The sequence below is a fragment of the Aquarana catesbeiana genome, linkage group LG09, assembly GCF_042186555.1.
Source record: "Aquarana catesbeiana isolate 2022-GZ linkage group LG09, ASM4218655v1, whole genome shotgun sequence".
Lineage (NCBI taxonomy): Eukaryota > Metazoa > Chordata > Amphibia > Anura > Ranidae > Aquarana > Aquarana catesbeiana.
The window spans coordinates 300,269,002-300,292,745 of record NC_133332.1 but is presented as its reverse complement, the minus strand read 5'-3'; the positions used below and the strand labels follow the sequence as shown (position 1 = coordinate 300,292,745).

At 46.1% G+C, this 23,744-nt stretch overlaps 1 protein-coding gene across 1 annotated transcript; it reads left to right on the top strand.

Moving 5' to 3' along the window:
- The first annotated feature begins 8,652 nt into the window (after positions 1 to 8,652).
- LOC141107307 (centromere protein I-like) lies at positions 8,653 to 19,773 on the top strand. The gene is made up of 5 exons (XM_073597998.1): positions 8,653 to 8,723; positions 13,824 to 13,948; positions 14,050 to 14,187; positions 15,934 to 16,052; positions 19,509 to 19,773. Exons 2-5 carry the CDS (start codon positions 13,840 to 13,842, stop codon positions 19,656 to 19,658), a joined length of 516 nt encoding a protein of 171 aa, XP_073454099.1. The 5' UTR covers positions 8,653 to 8,723; positions 13,824 to 13,839; the 3' UTR covers positions 19,659 to 19,773.
- Positions 19,774 to 23,744: the final 3,971 nt, after the last annotated feature.

Genomic DNA, 23,744 nt, shown 5'->3' with positions numbered 1-23,744 from the left:
GTACATAGACAAACATTTGTCCTAAAATTTACATGCCTACAGCTTACAGCGTACATGTTCCCCATTGGATGCTGTCTAGCGCCCATGGTTGCTAGGGCAAAGGCAGGCCCAAAAGCCTGTGGTTGCTAGGACGCAGGCAGGCACTAATGACTTGTGTCCTTTGGTTGCTAGGATGCAGGTGGCCTCTGCTGTCTAGCATCCTTGGACACCTGGACACATACTGCTCCTGCTGTCTAGCATCCTTGGTTTCTAGGACGCAGGAGGCTGACATTGCATGCCCTGAGCCACATGAATGACTCATTCAGGACCAACATGCAAACTTCAGTAGTATGTAATTAGCATTCTTAGTTGCTAGGACGCCAGCAGGCTCAAACGCCTGGCAGCCAATGGTTGTTTGAACAAAGGCAGCCCCTGATGCCTAGCATCCTTGGTTCCACAGAGAGTCCACAGATTTCCCCTTTTCATCTGAATCCTCAGAGTTTCCTCTTTTACATCTGAACTCGCAGAGTTCCCTTACACTGAAAGGGGGGACTCTGCAGACTCTGATGTAAGGGAGACATAAGGGATGCTCTGGGACCCCTGATTTAAGGAGGAACGCTGAGAACTCTGTGCGGAGAGGACTCTAATGTAAGGGGGAACACTGCGCCCTCTGATGTAAAGGGGAACTCCGGTGTAAAGATGTTTCTGGTAACCAGAGCCCCACTTACATCAGAGTTTCCTGTATTCCCCTTTATTTAGTGTTTCTAGAGCCCCCTTTACATCAGAGTTCCCACTTACACTTTAAGGGGGAGCTCTGTGGACTTTAATGTAAAGGGGAACTCTGATGTAAGGGGTGCTCTGAGAACCCTGATTTACCTTAGTCTACGCACTTAGAGGCAGGAGAGAGAAGAGGGGAGGGGGGGGGAGACTTCAGTCACAGACAGGGATGGATGGTGAGCTCACTCACCCCTCGGTTGTCAGCACCTCTCGTCCAGATGTATCTGCGGCTGCTAGGCTTCAAATTTCGCACCCCCACTTCCCTTTCCTGAGGCACAGCGCCGGGGATTGCAGTGTGGGCACATACAAAGGGGTGGGGGGGGGGGAGAGGAGCAGATCAAGCCTTCCCTCTTCTCCCGTCTAGGGGGGGGGGATGTTAGTGCTGGCTTTGGGCAGTGTGAAAGAGAGTGTAACAGACAACTACAGCCAACAACCCTGCTGGGAAGCCATAGTCCTGTCTGAATAATGTGTCCGGGTTTCAGGTGGTCTGAAACCCGGACGCATGATTCAAAACCCGAACTGTCCGGGTGAATCCCGGACAGGTGGCAACCCTACCCGTACCACATAATGACTCATTCAGGGCTGTCATGTGAACATCAGGCACCACTAATGACACATTGTTGATGATGTTTGCCCCAAGCAGTGGTTGTGGCCAGTAGGGTGCATTTCCTCTGTACACTGTACACATGTAAATGTGTCTGGCTTGAGTGGAGCAAAAGGGCCCCGGAACTTAGAACGCATGCCAAGTACCAGATCCTTTGCTTTAGCCAAGCCAGAAGCCCACGTTGGTGTCAGGGCTGGGCTCAGCCCTTCCTTCTCTGAGCTGGCCGCTAATTGCCAGCTCCCACCTCTCCACAGTTACTCAGCTGTTGATATCCTGCTCGTCAGTCCTGCCTGCTTAAGCTCTGCCTTCGCCTCGGTCAACATCACAGCGACTATCTCCTGCGATCCTGTTCAAGACTTGCTTTGCTGACATCCCTTCTGGTTCCATATTCTGCTTGCTGTTCCACTACATTGATCCCTGACTTCTGGCTTGGCTGACTATTCGTTCCGGTTACTGAACTTTGGCTATGCTTTGACTACATGTTGTTCTTTTTACTTTTATTATTAAACAAGTGTGATTTAACTGTGTTTCTGTCTCGGCCTGATTTCATGGTTTCTGACAGTTGGCCACTGTGGTGCTTGGACAGGATCGATTGCGGAGAGAGCGTAATGCCACAAAAACCGAGCCGGGGGGGGGGGGCGGTCACTCTACAGTGTGCTCTGTTGGTCACATTTACGTCTGACTATGCCAGACTGCCCCACCCCCTACACAAGATCAATTAAATCACTCACTGGAAGTAGCCCTCAGTAGCACTGCTGCTGTCTTTGATCACCTCCTATACATAACATCTGCTACCCAGCCATATTTAATCCCACAATAAGAATAAAGATAATTAGGTCTTCTGTGCCGGAGACCAATATGAATGATTCAGTGTTCTCTATACAGTGCATAAATGTGTAATAAGAACTATATTATTAATTCAACAGCAAAGTAGAATAAATCAGAGCTATATAAATGTATAGTAAATTATGTGCCTGGCTGTCAGCTGATGTCTTCTAATTTAGTGCTAATTCTGCACTGCTGTCCAGCAAGCCACATGACAATCCCCTGGTTATCACATCTCCCATGTTCCAAAAGGGAGCGAGCATCATTACTGCCCTGCAATCACATTCCACCTACAGGCCTGAAGTTCAATCAAAAGCACACTTGGCCAAGTTTAAGCGTTGACATACCTCCTTAGACCCAGTCTGTCTGGAGAGTATAGTCACCTGTTGACTTGGCACCATCTGCAGGCGGCTTATCTCTTCAATAAGACACAGTTGTTGAATCCAAAGCAATTTTACTTCAGCCAATTGCAGCACAGATTATGTTTTTTTTTTCCAGTCTTCATGAGACTTCTGAAGAGGGAGCAATGTATGCTCTGAAACATGTTGAGCTTTGTGGATTTTAATACGTTTGGAACGTTCGTTGATCCAGCACCGGGTGCCCTGGACGACGTAATCTTATGAGGAAACGCGTAGGGCGGAGCAACGTGCTGACGAATCCCGGAAGTACAGGTGCAGCGATCTAGCCGGCCGGCTTATGTGTTTGTTTCCTATGCAATTTTTTTTATCCTTCTTGATGTCAGTGTGTACATTTATAAGCTCTGAGTACAACTTTTAGGGATTTTATACTATGGCAAGATTTTTATATTTTGGGGATCTCCTGTGATAACGTCGCCTAGGTGGTGGATCCACATGCCCTAAGAGGTCTCTCGGATGGTAAAGGCCCTGGCTGGGTATAGAGCCACAAGTGTCACTGACCTTCCGTGATAGGAGGTCTGTGCAAGCTGGTAAGCAAGCGCTTCATTCACAGGTGGAGGTGATGGTGGAAGGCTTACACACTATAAGGTGGTGGATGGCGTGGATACTGTGAAAGAACCTTTTCCATCACATTTGGACTTTTTAATTTTATACTTTTTTTTTGTCACTGGTGTTTCATTTTTTTAGAAGTAATTTTATTAGCGCAACTCTGTCAATGAATGTATGTTTATCCAACACTACCTCCTTACTCCTTGCACAATGCGGACTCCCATTATCCAAAAAGAGCACTGGGATGTGCTGTTGAAGACCTCTTGGAAGTTGACTTGATTTCCTGATACTGTATGTAATGTAAGCTCAGGACACAAATTGTCGCTTTCTTGGCCGCTCGGCAAGCAGTGGGGTTATTAGGTTTGGTGTCACTCAGTGCCGTAAAACATGGAGTCACGCTACCCCCCCGCCAGACATGATTCAAGAAATGGTCAGATACTGAGAGGGAATACAAGAGATGGTCAGAGGTTGCGGCCATAGCCGTTCTCACAGTGGCATGGGAGTCTCTAGCAGCCATGGATGGAAGGTGTGGGGATCCGGTCTCTGGCACTCCGTGTGGCCATGTTCACAGTGGTGTGGTGGAAGTCTCCAGTAGCCATGGGTGGATGGTGCAGGGCAGGGGTCCAGTCTCCAGGACTCCATGTCTGTACTGCTCACAGTGGCATGGTGGTGGGATGGTGGGCCGGGATCTGGTCTCCGGGTTGGGACTCGGGAGGCGTGCCCACTGCCGTGCTGCCATTCATTCAAACATGGCGCCAGGCAGCGCCATGACGTCACTGACTCACTGCGCATGCGCCTGCCTGTTTGAGCCCAGTCTTCCCGCAACCATATTTTTTTTACGGATGGTTGGCAACCATGGTGTCACCCCTCTGGCAGGTGCTACCCAGGTGCGGGCATTACTCCCTGCACCCCCATAGCGATGCCACTGTCTCCAAATGAGCCTCAGACATTGATTGAAGTTTGACATTGACGTTTGTCTTGAAAAGAAGAATTCCAGGTTCGGACCATTGTAACTATGCACATTCCAATACTTGTGGGATTCCTCTAGAACAAGGGTCTCCAAACTTTCGAAACAGAGGGCCAGTTTACTGCCCCTCCAACTTTAGGGGGCCAGACTGTGGCCAGTGGGAGTAGAAAATGGTGTCAGAGCACAGAATAGTGCCCTATCTTTGGTGTCAGCGGGAGGAATAGTGCCCCTTCATTGGTATCAGTGGAAAGAATAGTGTCTGAACATTGGTATCAGTGGGAGGAATAGTGCCTCATCATTGGTATCAGTGGGAGGAATAGTGCCCCATCATTGGTATCAGTGGGAGGAATAGTGCCCCATCATTGGTGTCAGTGGGAGGAATAGTGGCCCATCTTTGGTATCATTGGAAAGAATAATGTCTGAACATTGGTATCAGTGGGAAGAATAGTGCCTCATCATTGGTGTCAGTGGGAGGAATAGTGCCCCATCATTGGTATCAGTGGGAGGAATAGTGCCCCATCATTGGTATCAGTGGGAGGAATAGTGCCCCATCATTGGTGTCAGTGGGAGGAATAGTGGCCCATCTTTGGTATCATTGGAAAGAATAATGTCTGAACATTGGTATCAGTGGGAGGAATAGTGCCCCATCATTGGTGTCAGTGGGAGGAATAGTGTCCCATCATTGGTGTCAGTGGGAGGAATAGTGTCCCATCATTGGTATCAGTGGGAGGAATAGTGCCTCATCATTGGTATCAGTGGGAGGAATAGTGCCCCATCATTGGTGTCAGTGGGAGGAATAGTGGCCCATCTTTGGTATCATTGGAAAGAATAATGTCTGAACATTGGTATCAGTGGGAAGAATAGTGCCTCATCATTGGTGTCAGTGGGAGGAATAGTGCCCCATCATTGGTATCAGTGGGAGGAATAGTGGCCCATCTTTGGTATCATTGGAAAGAATAATGTCTGAACATTGGTATCAGTGGGAGGAATAGTGCCCCATCATTGGTGTCAGTGGGAGGAATAGTGTCCCATCATTGGTGTCAGTGGGAGGAATAGTGTCCCATCATTGGTATCAGTGGGAGGAATAGTGCCTCATCATTGGTATCAGTGGGAGGAATAGTGCCCCATCACTGGTGTCAGTGGGAGGAATAGTGCCTTATCATTAGTTTCATTGGAAGGAATATTCTCTAATCATTGGTTTCATTGGGAGTATTAGTGCCCCATCACTTGTGTCAGTGAGATGAATAGTCCCTTCATCGTTGGTGTCAGTGGGTAGAACAGTCCCTTAATCATTGATGTGAGTGAGAGGAGTAGCCCCTGCATCGTTGCTGTCAGTTGAGGAATAGCCCCCCTCAAAGTTGGTGTGATTGTGAGGAATAGAGCCCCATCATTGGTGTCCGCGGACGAATTAGGGCCCAAAGGGCCAGATAAAGGCAAGCAAAGGGCCACATCTGGCCCCTTGGTCACAGTTTGGAGACCACTGCTCTAGAAGATGGAAATCACTGTAGTAGACACTGTTACTACACCGCTTCTTCAGTGATCTCCACAAGCTTCCGGGTCACTTGCCGAATGACTGTGCTCTGCTGCATTGTGAACACCGCAGGACAGCCGCTGGGCACAGATGCCATTCAGTGAATGCTATGCCCTTTCTAAATGAGTGCAAAGCGTTTACCGATTGGATGAGGTGGAGAGCGGGAAATGACTGCCCCACCTCTCCACCTAAGTCCAATCAGAGAACTCTTTGCGCTCTTTTGCAAAGCGATCTCTGAATGGCACCCATGCCCAGCAGCCGACCTCCTGTGTTTAAGATGCTGGAGAGCAGCCACTCAGCATGGGTCATGGAAGCTAGTGGGGATCACTGGGGTAGCGGTGCCTACTACAGTGATTTCCAGCCTCTAGAGCAATGGTTCATAACCACAGACTCCTCCTGTGAGACTCTGATGAAAGCTATGGATCCCCCCCCCCCCCCCCACACACAATGAAACACATTTAAATGGAAAACATGGTCCAACGATGAGTAAAGAGACGCTTGGCGGTGGGCGCTATAAGCAGTTTCAGGGTGCGTTTTCTTTAATTTTTTCAATAGAAAACCAGTGAATGGGATAAGGGAAGAGGGGCTGTATATGGAGTGGAAATTTTTTTTTTTTTTTTTAATCTGACCCTCACTAACCCCCTGAAACCCATTCATGGATCACTTAGGGGGTCCCCATGTTAAGAACCCCTGTTCTTAAAGGGATCCCACAGGTATGGGATATGCATAGTTATGTTGGTCCAAACCGAAACAATGTAACTATGTGAAAATATCCATACCTGGGATTATTTTTTAACAATTTTCCTGGCCACATAAAGTAAACAAAAAATGGAAAAAGTAACAAAAAAAAGTTGTTGCTTTTTTTTTTTTTTTCAAATATAATCCTCAAGGATTATATAAAAATGTAACTAAAAAACAAAACAAAACCAAGGGTGGGCAACCCCACTATAATGCCATATCATCTAACAAATATATATCTCAACAAGGCCCAGAATAGGGGCACAAGCATACTAGTGAACCTTCTCCAGGACCTGGAGATATCGAAAGACCTGAAAAACCCGAAGAGTCCTTGTGTAGATTGTAGGGAGAAAAATCCCATCTGGAAAGACTGAAGAACGGCGCGGCCGTGGAGAGAGCCTGAAAAATCGCTGATTCATCAAGGCTTTATTTAAAGCGGTTTTAAACCCAGAATCAAAAATTTTAAAGTATTGCAGCTTACCCATCTTTCGATGTGTTGGCTGCATTGGTTTTCTTATTTAGGCTTTCTTTCCTTTTTTTTTACCTTGTGATCCGGCCAGTAAGAAACTTCCTTCTTATGGAAAAATGTTTCGATGGGAGCCTTTTTGACGGAAATTCCGACCGTGTGTGGGCTCCGTCGGACATTTTCCATCGGAATTTCCGTTGCACAAAATTTCAGATCTGGATCTCAAATTTTCCGACAACAAAATCCTTTGTTGGAAATTCCGACGCACAAAGTTCCATGCATGCTCGGAATCAAGCAGAAGGAGATGCACTGGCTATTGAACTTCATTTTTCTCGGCTCGTCATACGTGCTGTACGTCACCGCGTTTTTGGCGATCGGAATTTCCGAACCAACTTTGTGCGACCGTGTGTAGGCAAGACAAGTTTGAGCCAACATCTGTCGGAAAAAAAAACATGGATTTTGTTGTCGGAATGTCCGATCGTGTGTACGGGGCATTAGGGTGGCTACACTCACTCCTTCACTGTATGTAAGGAAGAGCAACGTAGCCAAGGACAGCATTCTTTTTTTCAGATCCTCAGAGAGTTCTTTGCCATGAGGTTCCATGTTGACCTTCCAGTGACCAGTATGAGAGAGTGAGAGCGATAACACCAAATTTAACACACCTGCTCCCCATTCACACCTGAGACCTTGCAAGACTAACGAGTCACATGACACCGGGGAGGGAAAATGTCTAATTGGGCCCAATGTGGACATTTTCACTTAGGGGTGTACTGACTTTTGTTGCCAGCGGTTTAGACATTAATGGCTGTGTGTTGAGTTATTTTGAGGGGACAGCAAATTTACACTGTTATACAAGCTGTACACTCACTACTTTACATTGTAGACAAGTGTCATTTCTTCAGTGTTGTCACATGAAAAGATAGAAGAAAAGATTTACAAAAATGTGAGGGGTGCACTCACTTCTGTGAGATACTGTGTATATATATATATATATAGTATATAAATACAGTGAGGGGGATATATATATATATATATATATATAGTATATGAATACAGTGAGGGGGATATATATATATATAGTATATAAATACAGTGAGGGGGATATATATATATAGTATATGAATACAGTGAGGGGGATATATATATATGTAGTATATGAATACAGTGAGGGGGATATATATATATGTAGTATATGAATACAGTGAGGGGGATATATATATAGTATATGAATACAGTGAGGGGTATATATATATATATATATATATATAGTATATGAATACAGTAGTATATAAATACAGTGAGGGGTATATATATATATATATATATATATATATATAGTATATGAATACAGTGAGGGGGATATATATATATATAGTATATGAATACAGTGAGGGGGATATATATATAGTATATGAATACAGTGAGGGGGATAGATATATATATATATATATATATAGTATATGAATACAGTGAGGGGTATATATATATATATATATATGGTATATGAATACAGTGAGGGGTATATATATATATATATATATAGTATATGAATACAGTGAGGGGGATATATATAGAGTATATGAATACAGTGAGCGGGAAATATATATATATATATATATATATAGTATATGAATACAGTGAGGGGATATACACACACACACACACCCCTCAGAGGTTTTATATAGAAATAGCTGAGAGCTCCCAATCTACCTGGGTTGGGTTTGAATCTTCCGCCCTCTCTCTCTCCCTTGCCCTCATTGGTTGGTCCTATCACGTGACCCGGAAGCGCTCTCCTTTCGCCCAATCAGCTCCCTTGTACAGTTCGGCGGGTCCTGTCTGAATGTAGTCGCTGTGCGGTACCGAACGTTACGGTAATAAGTGTTATTCTATTCCTATAATGAGGCGGGGCGGTTGTGGTGCGGACTCGGAGGGGAGGGGGGGGGTTGGTCGGGGTGTGTTTTATCCTTGTCGGTGTGGGGGGCAGAGGGGGAGGGGGAGAAGGGGGTCAGTCAGGGGACACAAGGAAGTGATATATATCTATATACTATAACAGGTCTGTGTGTGGGATATCCTCATTATATTAGATATTATACTAATATTCATATATTGGTGTTGTGTTTGCATGCATTAGGCTCCGTTCACCCCATACGTGCGTCTTTATATACATCAATATCGCACGGTTTTGGCACGCAGGATGTGTGGATGCGTCTAGTAACGGGCTGCGTGTTTTGGTGCATTGTGGGGAAAAAAAATTGCAATTTTTGCATATAAACGCAGCTATATAAAACGTGTCCTACATATAGCAACCTGTGCGCATGCGTTGTGGTGCAACTGGTTATAAATGACTCATTACTTCACTGGTAAAACGGCGGGCTGTGCGCCTGCCCCGCAGTGCGGCACAAGCGCACCGCCGTAACCACCTGCATGCGGGGCGCCCTCCTGAAGGTTGCAGATTTCCTCCTCTCTGGTGCTGCGTTGTCTCCCGGTGGGCTCGGTGCAGCCCCCACTTTCCAGTAGGAGCCCAGAGACAAAGTGCTTGACCACCCCTTCCACCAGGCATTAGGTTGTCCTGGTCACAGTATTGCACCCCAGCAACTGAGTGAGGGGCAGAGGGGCGTCTAATGGAAAACACAAGGCTGCCGGTGTGGACCTGGGCTGCAGCCAGGACCCTGCGACCTGCCCGGGGCTTCCTGACTTCTACCTGCTTGTGTGGACTTGCGATGCACCCAGTTCCTTCACCCACCCGAGGATTCCTGCTACCCATTCTGAGATGATGCTACCTTTGTGCACCCCAGGTGTAAAGGGTGCCTCTTGTGATCATCACACGGCCCTGGAGTTCAGTCCAGACCGCACAAGACCTTCGTGCTGTGTTCCCCCCACCCCCTGTGATGTTCTACCTACATGGACATGGAGTTCAGGCCAGACCACACAAGACCTTCGTGCTGTGCTCCCCCACCCCCTATGATGTCCTACCTGCATGGACCTGGAGTTCAGGCTAGACCACACAAGACCTTCGTGTTGTGCTCCCCCACCCCCTATGATGTCCTACCTGCATGGACCTGGACTTCAGCCTAGACCACACAAGACCTTCATGCTCTGCTCCCCCACCCCCTATGATGTCCTACCTGCATGGACCTGGACTTCAGGCTAGACCACACAAGACCTTCATGCTCTGCTCTCCCACCCCCTATGATGTCCTATCTGCATGGACCTGGAGTTCAGGCTAGACAACACAAGACCTTCATGCTCTGTTCCCCACCCTCTATGATGAGCTACCTACATGGCCCTGGAGTTCAGGCCAGACCACACAAGACCTTTGTGCTGTGTTCCCCCACTCCCTATGATGTTCTACCTACATGAGTTCAGTCCAAACCACACAAGACCTTCGTGCTGTGTTCCCCCACCCCCTGTGATGTTCTACCTACATGGACCTGGAGTTCAGTCCAGACCACACAAGACCTTCGTGCTGTGTTCCCCCACCCCCTGTGATGTTCTACCTACGTGGACCTGGTGTTGAGACCAGGCCAGACAAGACCTTCCTGTTGTGTTCCTCCACCCCTCTGATAATGCTACCTATATGGACCAGGAGTTGCGGAGGCCAGGACACACAATTCTTTCCTGTTGTGTTCCCCTCCTGCGATGTGCTACCTGCATGGACCCAGATCTGAGGCCAGGCCACACAAGACCTTCGAGATGTGTTCCCCTTCTGCAATGGGCTACCTGGAGTTCAGGCCAGATCACACAAAACCTTCGTGATTTGTTCCCCCAACCCCCTGCGATATTCTACCTACACGGACCTGGAGTTGAGACCAGGCCAGACAAGACCTTTCTGCTTTGTTACCCCACCCTCCCCAATATCATACCTGTATGGACCAGGAGTTGAGGAGGCCAGGGCACGCAATTTCTTTGTTGTGTTCCCCTTCTGTAATGTGCCACCTGCGTGAACCTTGATTTGAGGCCAGACCACACAAGACCTTTTGTGATTTGTTACCCCAACCCCTGCAATGTTTTACCCACATAGACCAGGCCAGGCAAGAACCTTCTGCTTTGTTACCCCACCCCCTGCAATGTATGGACCAGGATTTGAGGCCAGGCCACACAAGACCTTTCTGCTGTATTCTCTCTCCTAAGAAGAGTAGCGAAGAGCACCAGTGGGGGACCCCACAGGAGGAAGTTCGGGGCCACTTTGGGCAATACCGTTGCACAGAGCAGGTACGAATAACATGTTTATTACCCTTTACAACTGCTTTGAGGCCAGGCCACACAAGACCTTCCTGCTGTGTTCCTCCACCCCTTCGATAATGCTACTTATATGGACCAGGAGTTGAGGCCAGGGCACACAAATCCTTCCTGTTGTGTTCCCCTTCTGCGATGTGCTACTTGCATGGACCCAGATTTGAGACCAGACCACACAAGACCCTTGTGATGTGTTCCTGCACCCCCTCCAATATGCTACCTGTGTTAACCAGGAGTTGAGGAGGCCAGGGCACACAATTACTTCCTGTTATGTTCTCCTTCTGCAATGTGCTACCTGCATGGACCTGGAGTTCAGGCCAGACCACACAAGACCTTCGTGCTGTGTTCCCCCATCCCCTGTGATGTTCTACCTACATGAACATGAAGTTGAGACCAGGCCAGACAAGACCTTCCTGCTGTGTTCCTCCACCCCTTCGATAATGCTACCTATATGGACCTGGAGTTGAGGAGGCCAGGGCACACAAAGTGCCTCCTGCGATGTGCTACCTGCATGGACCAGGTCTCGTGTGGCCTGGCCTCAACTCCTTTCTGCTGTATTCTCTCTCCTGAGAAGAGGAGTAAAGTGCGCCAGCGGGGGACCCCAGAAGAGGAAGTTCGGGGCCACTTTGTGCAATACCATTGCACAGAGCAGGTAAGAATAGCATGTTTATTACCCTTTACAAATGCTTGAGGCCAGGCCACACAAGACCTTCCTGCTGTGTTTCCCCACCTCCTGCAATGTGCCACCTGCATGGACCAGGAGTTGAGGTGGCCAGGCCACACAAGACCTTAGTGATGTGTTCCCATTCTACGATGTGCTACCTACATGGACCCAGCGTGGAGGCCAGGCCACACAAGAGACCTCTGTGCTATGTTCCCCACCTGCAACGTGCTACCTGCATGGACCTCTAATTGAGACCAGGCCATACAAGACCTTCCTGCTATGTGTGCTACCTGTGTGGACCCAGAGTTGAGGTGGCCAGGCCACAGAAAACATTTTTGTTGTGTTCCCTCCTGCAATGTGCTACCTTCATGGACCTGGAGTTGGGGTCAGGCCACAGAAGACCTTCCTTTTGTGTTCTCTCCTGCGATGCGCTACCTGCATGGATGCAGAGTTGAGGTCAGTCCACAGAAGACATTTGTGCTGTGTTCCCTCTTGCAATGTGCTACCCTCATGGACCTGGAGTTGGGGTCAGGCCACAGAAGACCTTCCTTTTGTGTTCTCTCCTGCCTGCGATGTGCTACCTGCCTGGATCTGGAATTGAAGCCAGGCCACACAAGGCCGCCTTTTGTGTTCCTGCACCCCTCACAATGTGCTACCTACATCCATTCTGAGGTAAGGCCAGGCCACAAGACCTTCTGTTGTGTTCACCCACCCCCTGCAATGTGCTATCTGCATGAACCTGGGAGTTGAGGCCAGGCAACACAAGACCTTGCTGCGGCGTTTGCTCTTCTTATGATATGCTACTTGCTATTATAGACAAGGTCAACCAGCGCAAACCACAAAACCTAGCTAAACAGCAGCTATGATACTGAGGGTAAATTTATCAAATCCCAAAAAATAGCATGAAGAAAAGAGCAGTACAGCGCATAAAATAAATAAAAAGTAATAAACTAAAAGTCCAATGTAAACAAATTGCAGGCAAATTCCGGTGATTCCTCCAGTGACTCCAGTGACAAGAGAAAATGGCAGGGTGACTGTGGTGACACACGTGGACCTCCACCTTCGGTGATACTAGCCGCTCACCTCAATAGATGGACCCCTGAGTGAATCAGTCAGGTCAAAACAGCGATTCCCTTACAGGGATAATACCAGGAGGAGATGTATACACGATGAAGCATCAGCAGCAACAGCTTTCAATAACAGCTTTCAGTAACCAGCATACAGGCAGTATTCACATGTAAAAGATTAAGGAGAATCTAGTGCTCTCTGAATGATACTCAAAATACTTTAATAAGAAATGCAGGATAACTCACATTACAATGCACTGTGCCCCAGTGCGAGGGATAAAAGCATGGATGGAGTGGATGTCCCATACAGGATGGACGAGCGGAGAGCGGGTGACGTCACGATCGGAGCACGTACACAATGCCGTACGCGTTACGTCCCTCAACGTGGGCGGGACTTCCTCAGCGGCGACGGCTGAGCGTATGTTCTCCCATCTCCTGCGAGGACCCTGATTTGAGGCCAGGCCACACAAGCTGTGTAACTCCTACTGTAATGCACACCAGGTGCACAGCACCTGTACCCCTGTAAATCTGCACCCATGCGCCAGGTAGCTGTCTCTTTTGCTAGCTGCGTTGTAGGGTGGCCATGCGCCAGGTAGCTGTCTCTTTGCTAGCTGCGTTGTAGGGCGGCCAATGCACCAGGTAGCTGTCTCTTTGCTAGGTGCGTTGCAGTGCGGCCATTCACCTGGCAGGTGTCTCTTTGCTAGCTGCGTTTGTAGGGCGACCATGCACCATTTGTGGGGAGCGCTATCCAACAGCTAGTGTTACAGGGCATGTAGGGAGATGGGAAAAAGTACTAAACGGACTTGGGACTAAAAAAAAAAAAAAAAAAGATTCTTAATTCTTTAAGGCCCATAGCCATTTTGCCACATATATGTGTAAAGCTGTTGTCAAGAGACATAACTTGGGAGTTGCACTTGTATTTCTGAGATGTAGTCTATTTTATAGTAACTCTAATTGTCCAGTGCCTCTATTCCCTTCTAAGCATTACATTTCCTTCCTTTAAGCACCCTGCAGACACTGATGGAAGACCCTGGAATGCAGACGCCCTCATTGAGGCCTAGGCACAGATTGAGCAAGGAAGAACAGACTGCCCGCCGCTTTGATGAGGCTCTGGCCTACTTCAAGCGCAGTACGTATAACGTTTTTGAACCGTCACTCGTGCCTTTGTTCGGCTATGGGTCTTTTTGCTAAATTTTGTTGCTGTGCTTTTTTTTTTTTTTATGTTTCTAGTTACTTCCAAAGTCACATCAAGAGGAAACCCTTTTCTTCAGCAGCATCTTGCAACAATAGAAACCGTTGGATTCTCTGAAGGGATTCCTGCCGAAGGAATTGACATTCTTCTCAAGCTGGCTCTTAGTGGCAACCTTGGTAATTTTTACATAGTTTTTCCTAATACATTTTTCACTTTGATAGCTTAGACCAGGAGTCTCCGAACTTTCGAAATAAAGTTCCAGTTTATTGCCCTTCTAGGGGGGTCGGACTGTAGCTAGTGTACACTTTAGGGGGGCCGGACTGTAACTAGTGGGAGAAGAAATGCCCTGGCATCATTGGGAGTAAACCATGCAATAGACTTGGTGGTTAGTGGGAATAAAAAATACATTATTGGTGTCGGTGGGAGGAATAGTGCCCCATCATTAGTGTCAGTGGGAGGAACAATGCCCCATCATTGGTGTCGGTGGGAATATTAGTTACCCATCTCGAGGGGATGATAAGGGACTATATACAAGATTTTAGTAATGTGTACGGTATCATTAGCAGTAATCAGCATGGATTCATGAAGAATCATTCTTGCCAAACCAATCTATTAACCTTCTATGAGGAAGTGAGTTGCCATCTAGATAAATGAAGGCCCGGAGACGTGGTGCATCTGGATTTTGCAAAGTTTAGAGGGTGGTGATAAATGGGGAGTACTCGGAATGGTCAGTGGTGGGTAGTGGGGTTCCCCAGGGTTCTGTGCTGGGACTAATCCTATTTAATATATTCATAAATGACCTGGAGGATGGGATAAACAGTTCAATCTCTGTATTTGCGGATGATACTAAGCTAAGCAGGGCAATAACTTCTCCGCAGGATGTGGAAACCTTGTAAGAAGATCTGAACAAATGAATGGGGTGGCAACTACATGGCAAATGAGGTTTAATGTAGAAAAATGTAAAATAATGCATTTGGGTGGCAAAAATATGAATGCAATCTATAGACTGGGGGGAGAATCTCTGGGGGAATCTAGGATGGAAAAGGACCTGGGGGTCCTAGTAGATGATAGGCTCAGCAATAGCATGCAATGCCAAGCTGCTGCAAACAAATCAAACAGAATATTGGCATTAAAAAGGGGATCAACTCCAGAGATAAAACGGTAATTCTCCCGCTCCACAAGACTCTGGTCCGGCTGCACCTGGAGTATGCTGTCCAGTTCTGGGCACCAGTCCTCAGGAAGGATGTACTGGAAATGGAGCGAGTACAAAGAAGGGCAACAAAGCTAATAAAGGGTCTGGAGGATATTAGTTATGAGGAAAGGTTGTGAGCTCTGAACTTATTCTCTCTGTAGAAGAGACACTTGAGAGGGGATTTTTTTTTTTTCTTGTTACTGGCAGTTGTTTAACCCCGCCGACAGCTGAGTCATCCGTTGTTAAGGATGCGGCAGCTGGCTTCCCGGCCCGCTCCTTAATAACCAGCTAGTCAACGATTGTTAAAGACACCGGCGGCTGGTTGCTCCTTCCAAAAAAACGCTACTGCTCCAAAACACTTGTAAACGCTGGCTAAAAAAAAAAACACAAAATATTGGCTTTTTTTTTTTTCAGTGGTTTTTGATCATGGATGCATGGAACCTAAAAATTAAAAGGTCCCCCTGTAATCCAGAAACCCCCAAGTGTTCTGCTTCTGTTCATCCATAGGTAGGCCGATCCTGTCTCAAGTGTGCTGTCATCGTGTTTATATATATATATATATATATATATATATATATATATATATATATATATATATTAATATTTACCTGTTTGTGTTTATTTCCACATGTATGTTCATTTGGAATCCCTGTATTTTTTTTTTTTTTTTTTTTTTACATTTTTTTTTTGTACTTGTTTTAATGGCCATAATGTTATTTTTATTTCTCAGTGGAAAATGCGAACACACACATACTGAAGAGCCTTGTGCCTGCTGCGGAAATTTTTGAAAATACTTTAATCTCTGCCGTGTCTCTGTTTTGCACTGGAAAAGCTACCACAAATGTTCAGGTATTGTAACAGTATATATCGTTCTAGGTAAAGACTGTGTTTAGGTGGATGTTAAAGTGTCATATGCCTATAACTGGATAAAAAAAAAAAAAGATTCTTTATCAAGGAACATACATTCCACATTAAAAGAGAAGTATGTTGTGTTTTTTTTATTTTTTAGTAATAGTACTTACCTAGGTGGATGTAGCATCGGTCCCCCGGCAACTCTACACTGAGAACCGAGCGATCGAACACAGCTCTCTGCTCTGCTCCTCCTTGTTTAATTGGAGCGCTGGACTATGTTGGGGGTCGGCCGGCTCAGGCTCTCACTGAGAGGCTGAGCCAGGTGTCAGTCCAGGGATCTGGCGGATCCAGACTACGCGGTGCCTGGACTGACAGCAGTGACATCAGCAGAGAGCTGTCCCGGGTGCCACACATTGGGGGGGGGTGTCAGGCCGGCCAACCCGTCTCATCTGGCCCTGGGACAGCCCTGCCAGCATACTCTAAAGATGAAAAAAAAAATCACTGCCAGCCCCTTCTCATAGATCCTTCATACACTGGGTCAGTGTCATTGTAAATCGGCTGTAAATACCTCCATTAGCTCCATTCTTTCTGGCCGCTCTCCTCCTCCTCCGAGTGTAGCTTTAGATTGGAGGAGTCGGAAAGCAGTCACGTGACCGGCCATGAAAGAACTGAGCTAATGAGGTATTTAGAAGCATCGGTTTACAATGACAGTGACACAATGTAGGAAGGATCTATGAGAAGGAACTGCCAGTGATTCTTTAGAGTACGCTGGCAGGGCTGTCCCAGGAGTGGGGGGGGGGATGGGGGGTGCTGTGCAATGAAAGGGGCTGTGTACTGTGCAAGGGGGGGGGGGGTGCTGTGTACTGTGCGGGGGTTTGTGTAATGTAATGTAAAATGTTTTTGTTTTGTTTTTTTCTGAAACTTCCCTCTTAAAATTAGGGTGCGTGTTATATGCCAATAAATATTGTAATTCCAAAAGAACATTTTTAGTCCCCCTTTTTTTTTTTAATCCATAAACTCACCTTTGGAACATATTAGATATTACACCCTTATTTAAAGTGTAACATTTAGCCTAGGTTCACACTAATGCAGTGCAGGAAGCACACTCCAACGCGCGTTCCAATCACAATGCCCTTGCGATCCGCCGTGGGTGTCAGTGCAGAGTTAATACCCCAACCACCGGTCGCAAACGCAGCGCATTTTGCGTGCACCGCATTACATGATACAAAATGACCATGCAACCCGATTGCATGCACCCTTTTTTTTTTTTTTTTTTTTTTTTTTTTTTTTTATTTAGTGGTATGCGACATGCACATTGAAATAACTTCACAGAACATATTATCAATACAAAAAAACATATGCACCGTCATTGTATGGGTACATCCTGCCCAAGATAAAATCCCCCCAGGCAATTACCAGAGGGTAAAGCCAGAGATATTTAGGCAGCCCAGGCAGTCTGGAATCGAAGATATGAAAGTCTAGGGGCCCTCTTGGGCAAGGTCTGTAATCACCCACCCCGCAATGGGGAGGAGTCCCTCTGATCTACTAGAAAAATGATTGCAACTTGGGGGACGTTTGATGCGAGGCATCCCACTAGGGTCAAAACGTACCACATTTTTCGTAAGTTAAAATGAGAGAGGGGAATACAGAAATGGAAAAAAAAAAAAAAAAAAAAGAGGGGAGGGGAAGAAAAAAAAAAAAGGGGGGGAGGGGCACATATGGGAGAAAAAGTTCCACTCAGGAAGTGAGAAAGGTCTGCGTACATCATACAATATGGGCGTCCGGCACAGAGCTGAAGCTATGTATATAGTGGAGGTTTTCATCCGAGAAACGGAGAAGGTCCCAGTAAAACCACCTGGTCTTATGTTCCTCAGAATTATCCCGAATCGAATGGTAGCAGTCAAGTCGCATGAACTTTTTTTTTTTTTTTTTTTGAAGCCGCACGTCCTTGGTGTGATCCGGTGTGGGGGCTCTAATTTCACCGCACTGAATCACATGTGAATTGTACAGGAATGCGGTGCGGTTCATAGTGTGAACCGAGACTAATGCCGCGTACACACGAGCAGACTTTGTCCGGCGGACGGGATTTCATTGGACAATTCGATCGTGTGTGGGCTCCAGCGGACTTTGTTTTCTCAAAAGTTGGACGGACTTAGAATTGAAACATGTTTCAAATCTATCCGACGGACTCGAGTCCGGTCGAAAAGTCCGCTCGTCTGTATGCTAGTTCGACGGACAAAAAGCCACGCTAGGGCAGCTATTGGCTACTGGCTATGAACTTCCTTGTTTTAGTCCGGTCGTACGTCATCACGTACGAATTCGACGGACTTTGGTTGATTGTGTGTAGGCAAGTCCGTTCATTCAGAAAGTCCGTCAAAGTCCGCCGGGCAAAGTCTGCCGTAAAGTCCGCTCGTGTGTACGCGGTATAAGGCTCGGTTTCCACTTGTGCGACTTGTCATGCACTTGGGACTGCAAAGTCGCATGACAAGTCGTACCCCATGATTTCCAATGAGTACCGTTCATATCTGTGCGACTTCAAAGTAGTCCCTGCATTACTTTGATCCCACTTTGATGCGACTTGAGGTCCATAGACCTCAAGCATACACAGAATGCCTTCAAGTTGCATCAAAATCGCGCGACTTTAGGGTTGCAATAGTGGAAACATAGCCTTAATGAGTTCCAGTACCTGCCCCTCTCTCCCCTTGATGTAGAAGGCGGGGGATTCCAAACCACCCCCCCAGCCACTGTCACGTTTTAATATTGATGCAGCTCCTATATTCATTTACTGGAGTAAACTACAAGTCCCGTCTGCCACAGCAGCAGATGGCATGTAGTTCTCAATGAGAACCCTGATGATCGCCCTTGTAGTTGCGTACAGAGGTATAGGAAAGAACCTGGAGGACGTGTCTGCAGGAGCCTGACATTGCGCCCATGGTCCACTGGTCGTGGGTGCAATGCTCAGCAGCCTACTGTAGGAATAAATAAGCACACTTTTTTTTTTTTTTTGCAAAAATTGTACATTTTTATTTTGTATCTTTTGTTTCCAGAAAGGTAAACTTATGTGGTACATATTCAGGCCCTTCCTGTTTATAGGGTGATTGGCACTTGATCCCAGTCTTCTTGCGTTGTCACACAGGCTTCCTTTGCGCAGACTACAAGTGACTGTGCAGATGTACATTGCACGGGGCATGGTGAACTGTAGTCACCATCAGGAAACCCACACTGAGGAATGTCACCCAGCCATCGCTGGAGTGCATGTAGGCATGGAGCTTGTAGGAGATCAGCAGAACTGAGATGTAACAAAAGAATGAAAAACAAAGAAAACAATATTTTACAAAAAAAGGGGGAAAAAAACAGCGATTTATATCTACTTTCATTAAAGTCCTACTCATAAAAAATGTATATCTCGCCACTTAAGATGACCGTTTTTTCTCTTTTTGTTTTCCCCTGCAGGTCCTGTTTCTTCGGTGGTTGATCTCGGTGTCTGACCTTGTTTCTCTTAAAGAGGTTCTCTCCCCTCTCTACAACTTTTTTTTCTGTTTGCTCCAAGATGACACATTGGTAAGAACACCTATTTTTTTTTTTTTTTTTTTTTTTATGTAAGATGTTTAACTATTTGTTGCCCCTCTCCTGCAGATATACTGCGGCGGGGGGCGGCACAGGCAGGCTCAGTCACCTATACGTAAAGTGACTAAGCCTCCTCGGGGGTTAGGAGTGCCCAGCGTGTCCCTCCTGTGAGCGATGTATCCATCGGGTCACTGTTACCGGTATCCGGGTATCATGTGATCGCTATGATTGGTCGTAGCGATCACATGATAACAATGTAAACAACCTTTTTTGTGAATGGCTTTCCATTCAGGAACAGCTTGCTGTTGCGATCTGTGATTGACCCAAAGCAATCACTTGGTACCTGTACCATGTGATTTAGCTTAGCCAATCACAGATCACAACAATAAGCAAGCTGTTCATGAATTGTTAACCCATTCCCGAGAGCTAAAGCTATTGTGAAGGAAGGTTTCCCTATGGTCCCAGGTCTGTACAATCCCTGTAATACAGGGGGTCACAAACTGGTGGCCCCCCAGCTGTTGTGAAACTACAAGTCCTGGGAGGCATTGCAAGGCTGACGGTTACAAGCATGACTCCCACAGGCAGAGGCATGATGGGACTTGTAGTTTCGCAAGAGCTGGAGGGCCGCCAGTTTGAGACCGCCTGCTGTAATAGATAAGCCTGGAATCCATCCAGGGCCACACCCCTGGCAGGGTCGAGTCCTGGTTGGAGTCCAGGCTGAGGTTGCCACTTATCTATTACAGGGATTGTACAGACATGCGGCCATAGGAAGACCTTCCTTCACATTCAGGGATCACAGGAGCCGGGACGAGCTCCCTCCCGAACCAACACTCTAAGGCCCCATACACACTATTAGATTTTCTGCAGATTTTTGTCTTCAGATTTACCAAAACCATATAATATGAGGTCAAACCTTAAGAGTTTCAATTTGTATGCAATCAGGCCGACCCTTGCACTACATGGTTTTGGTAAATCTGAAGACGAAAATCTGCAGAAAATCTAATAGTGTGTATGGGGGTCTAGCCATGGACATTGTGGACTTGCACCCCTTTTTTTTTAAAGCCTCATACACATGATCAGATTTTCAGACGACCGTCCGTCCGTTTTTTTTGGTTGCATGCTTGTCTCGTGTCGAAAGTGAAGAGGTTACTCGCCATAGAAAAATTCTCATACGACAGAATTCAACTTCGGAAGAGATGTAATGTGTTGAATTGTTTTGTATGTGTTCTTTCGTTTCTGAGTGTGCGTAGTCTTGCTCTTAACGATTTTTTTTTTTTTTTTTTTACTCAGACGAAAACCGTACTAATTATACGAAAATCAGACGTAGTGTTGACGTACGATTAAAATTTTATAGTCTGCACATCCAGCTTTTGCTGTACGAAAAATCAGAACCGGCTGTCGAAAGCACCGTACTAACGATCCGAAAAATCATGTGTACGGGACTTTAGAACCCGAGTGGCACACATCGGGTCTTTTGGGTCACAGCTAAAACTATTGCTTACACAGTGATCATCACTGGATAAGCAATAAATGTGAATAGAATTAAAAAAATCCCAGATCACCCCCTCCCCCCCCCCCCAGAGAAGTACAGTGTTACTATGGTGACACTGAACTACCGATGACAGGATGAAAAATAAAAAATAGTAAAATATTTTTTTTTTTTTTATTATTATGTCAATTTTGTTTTTTACACCTGTCATCAGTCAGTATCTCTGATCACTGCCACACCAGTCATAATGACAACGCTGTACTGCAATGGTGACAGTATGTCCTGCAATGGTGACAGTAGTATATAAAAAGTTAAAAAAAAAAAATTCAAAAATGTGTTTTTTTTTTGGTTTTGTTTTGTTTTTTTTTTTGACAAATTTGGAAGACTCACCATGCCTCAAACTGTCTACTTTCCAAAAAGGGTCATGGGGGGGTGGGCGGGGGTGTATTTGTACTGTCCTGGTGTTTTCGGGCCTCAAGAAATGAGATTGGCCATCAGTACAGGATTGATCAATTGTCAGATGTACAAATTATGGTATATACTGTATAACTATAACGTTCACACAAACCAATCAATATACACTTGTTGGGATTCGTTTTTTTTACCAAAGATATGTAGCAGAATAAATTTTGGCCTAAATTTATGAAGAAATTCCATTTTATTGGATATGTTTTATTGGATACTTTTTTACATAGAAAATGTTTTTTTTTCCCCAAATTTTAGGTCCTCCTTTTTTTGTTTTGTTTTTTGTTTTAGACCCCTTTCACACTGGGGCGCTTTTCAGGCGTTTTTGCGCTAAAAATAGCGCCTGAAAAGCGCCTCTCAATCCACCCCATTGTGAAAGCCCGAGCGCTTTCACACTGTGGCGGTGCGCTTGCAGGACGGGGAAAAAAAGTCCTGCAAGCAGAGTCTTTGGGGCAGTGTAGGAGCGGTGTGTATACATCACCCCTAAACCGCCCCTGCCCATTGAAATCAATGGGCGGCGCTGCCAAAGCGCCTGCAAAGCGGTGTTTTGCGTGCGCTTTTAACCCTTTTTATTTGGCCGCTAGCAGGGGTTAAAAGCGCCGCTATAACAGCGGTAAAGCGCTGCTAGAACTAGCGGCGCTTTACCGCTAACGCCCTCCCGCCCCAGTGTGAAAGTAGCTTTATATAATACAAATCAAAAAACCCGGAGGTGATCAAACATCACCAAAAGAAAGCTCTATTTGTGGGAAAAAGATATAAAATTTGTTTTCTGTACAGTGTTGCATGACCACGCAATTGCCAGTTAACCCCCTTCTTGAGCGAGCTATAGCTGAATGACGGCTGCAGCGCGGTCGTCCAGTTCAGATCCACGCCCCCCTGCGCGACCACTGTGGCGCGCATCCAGTGTGCTCTGTGATCGGGGTAAAGGGCCAATCACAGCTGCCTTTTACCATGTGATCCGCTGTGTCCAATCACAGCTGACCACAATGTAAACAAACTTGGCGGTTTTCGGCATTTCTTTCCTCAGGTGCTGTCACAGCTGTCCCTCATCAGCGCACATAAAAATGTCATATGGGTAAAGTGTTGCATGACTGCGCAATTGTCATTCAAAGTGCGACAGCTCTGCAGCTGACTTTTTTTTTCTCTTTAAAGCAGAAGGGAACTTCTGTCCCCCAGTCCCTCACCCTGCTGTTCACCGGTGTTTCTTGGGCCTCAGAAACGATCTGATGGTGTGGCTGGCTGGTCACAGAGGCGAACGGAGACCAGATCGCCTCTATGACCTTGGAGGACCAGAGCGACGTCATGACTGAGTGATGTCACTTCCGGTCCACGGTGCTTTTTAAAGGTAAAGGAGAAATTTTGGGGTCTTTTTGACCCCAGATCTCTCCATAAAGAGGACCTGTCATCCTTATTTCTATTACATAAGATGTTTACGTTCCTTGTAATAGGAATAAAAGTCATACTTCTTTTTTTTTTTTTTTTTTAAAGGGACAGTGTAAAAATAATTAATTTAAAGCACCCCCCATCCGTGCTCATACGCAGAAGTGAACACTTAGGTCGCACACGCATCTGTAAATGGTGTTCGCACCACACACGTGAGGTATCGCCACGAGCATTAAAGCAAGAGCAATAATTCTTGCGCGAGACCTCCTCTGTAACTCTAAAAGGATAACCTGTAAAAAAATTTAAAGCGTCGCCTATGGAGGTTTCTTAGTACCGTAGTTTGCCGCCATTCCACGAGCGTGCGCTATTTTAAAGTGTGACATGTTGGGTATCTATTTACTCTGTGTAACACCATCTTTCATATCTTGGAAAACAAATGGGGGTATATATTGTGGTTTGTGTTTTTTAATTCATTAAAGTGTATTTTTTAAAAAACCGTTGCTTTTGAAAAAAACGCTGCGCAAATATCGTGGGACATTGCAACATACAAACATTTTATTCCCTAAAGCAGTGATGGAGAACCTTGGCACCCAGGATGTTTTGGAACTACATTTCCCATGATGCTCAACTACAGTGCAGAGTGCCTGAGCATCATGGGAAATGTAGTTCCAAAACATCTGGGGTGCCAAGGTTCACCATCACTGCCCTAGGGTCTTTGCTAAAAAAAAAAAAAAAAAAAAAAATAATAATTGGTGGTTATAAGTAATTTTCTAGCAAAAACTTGT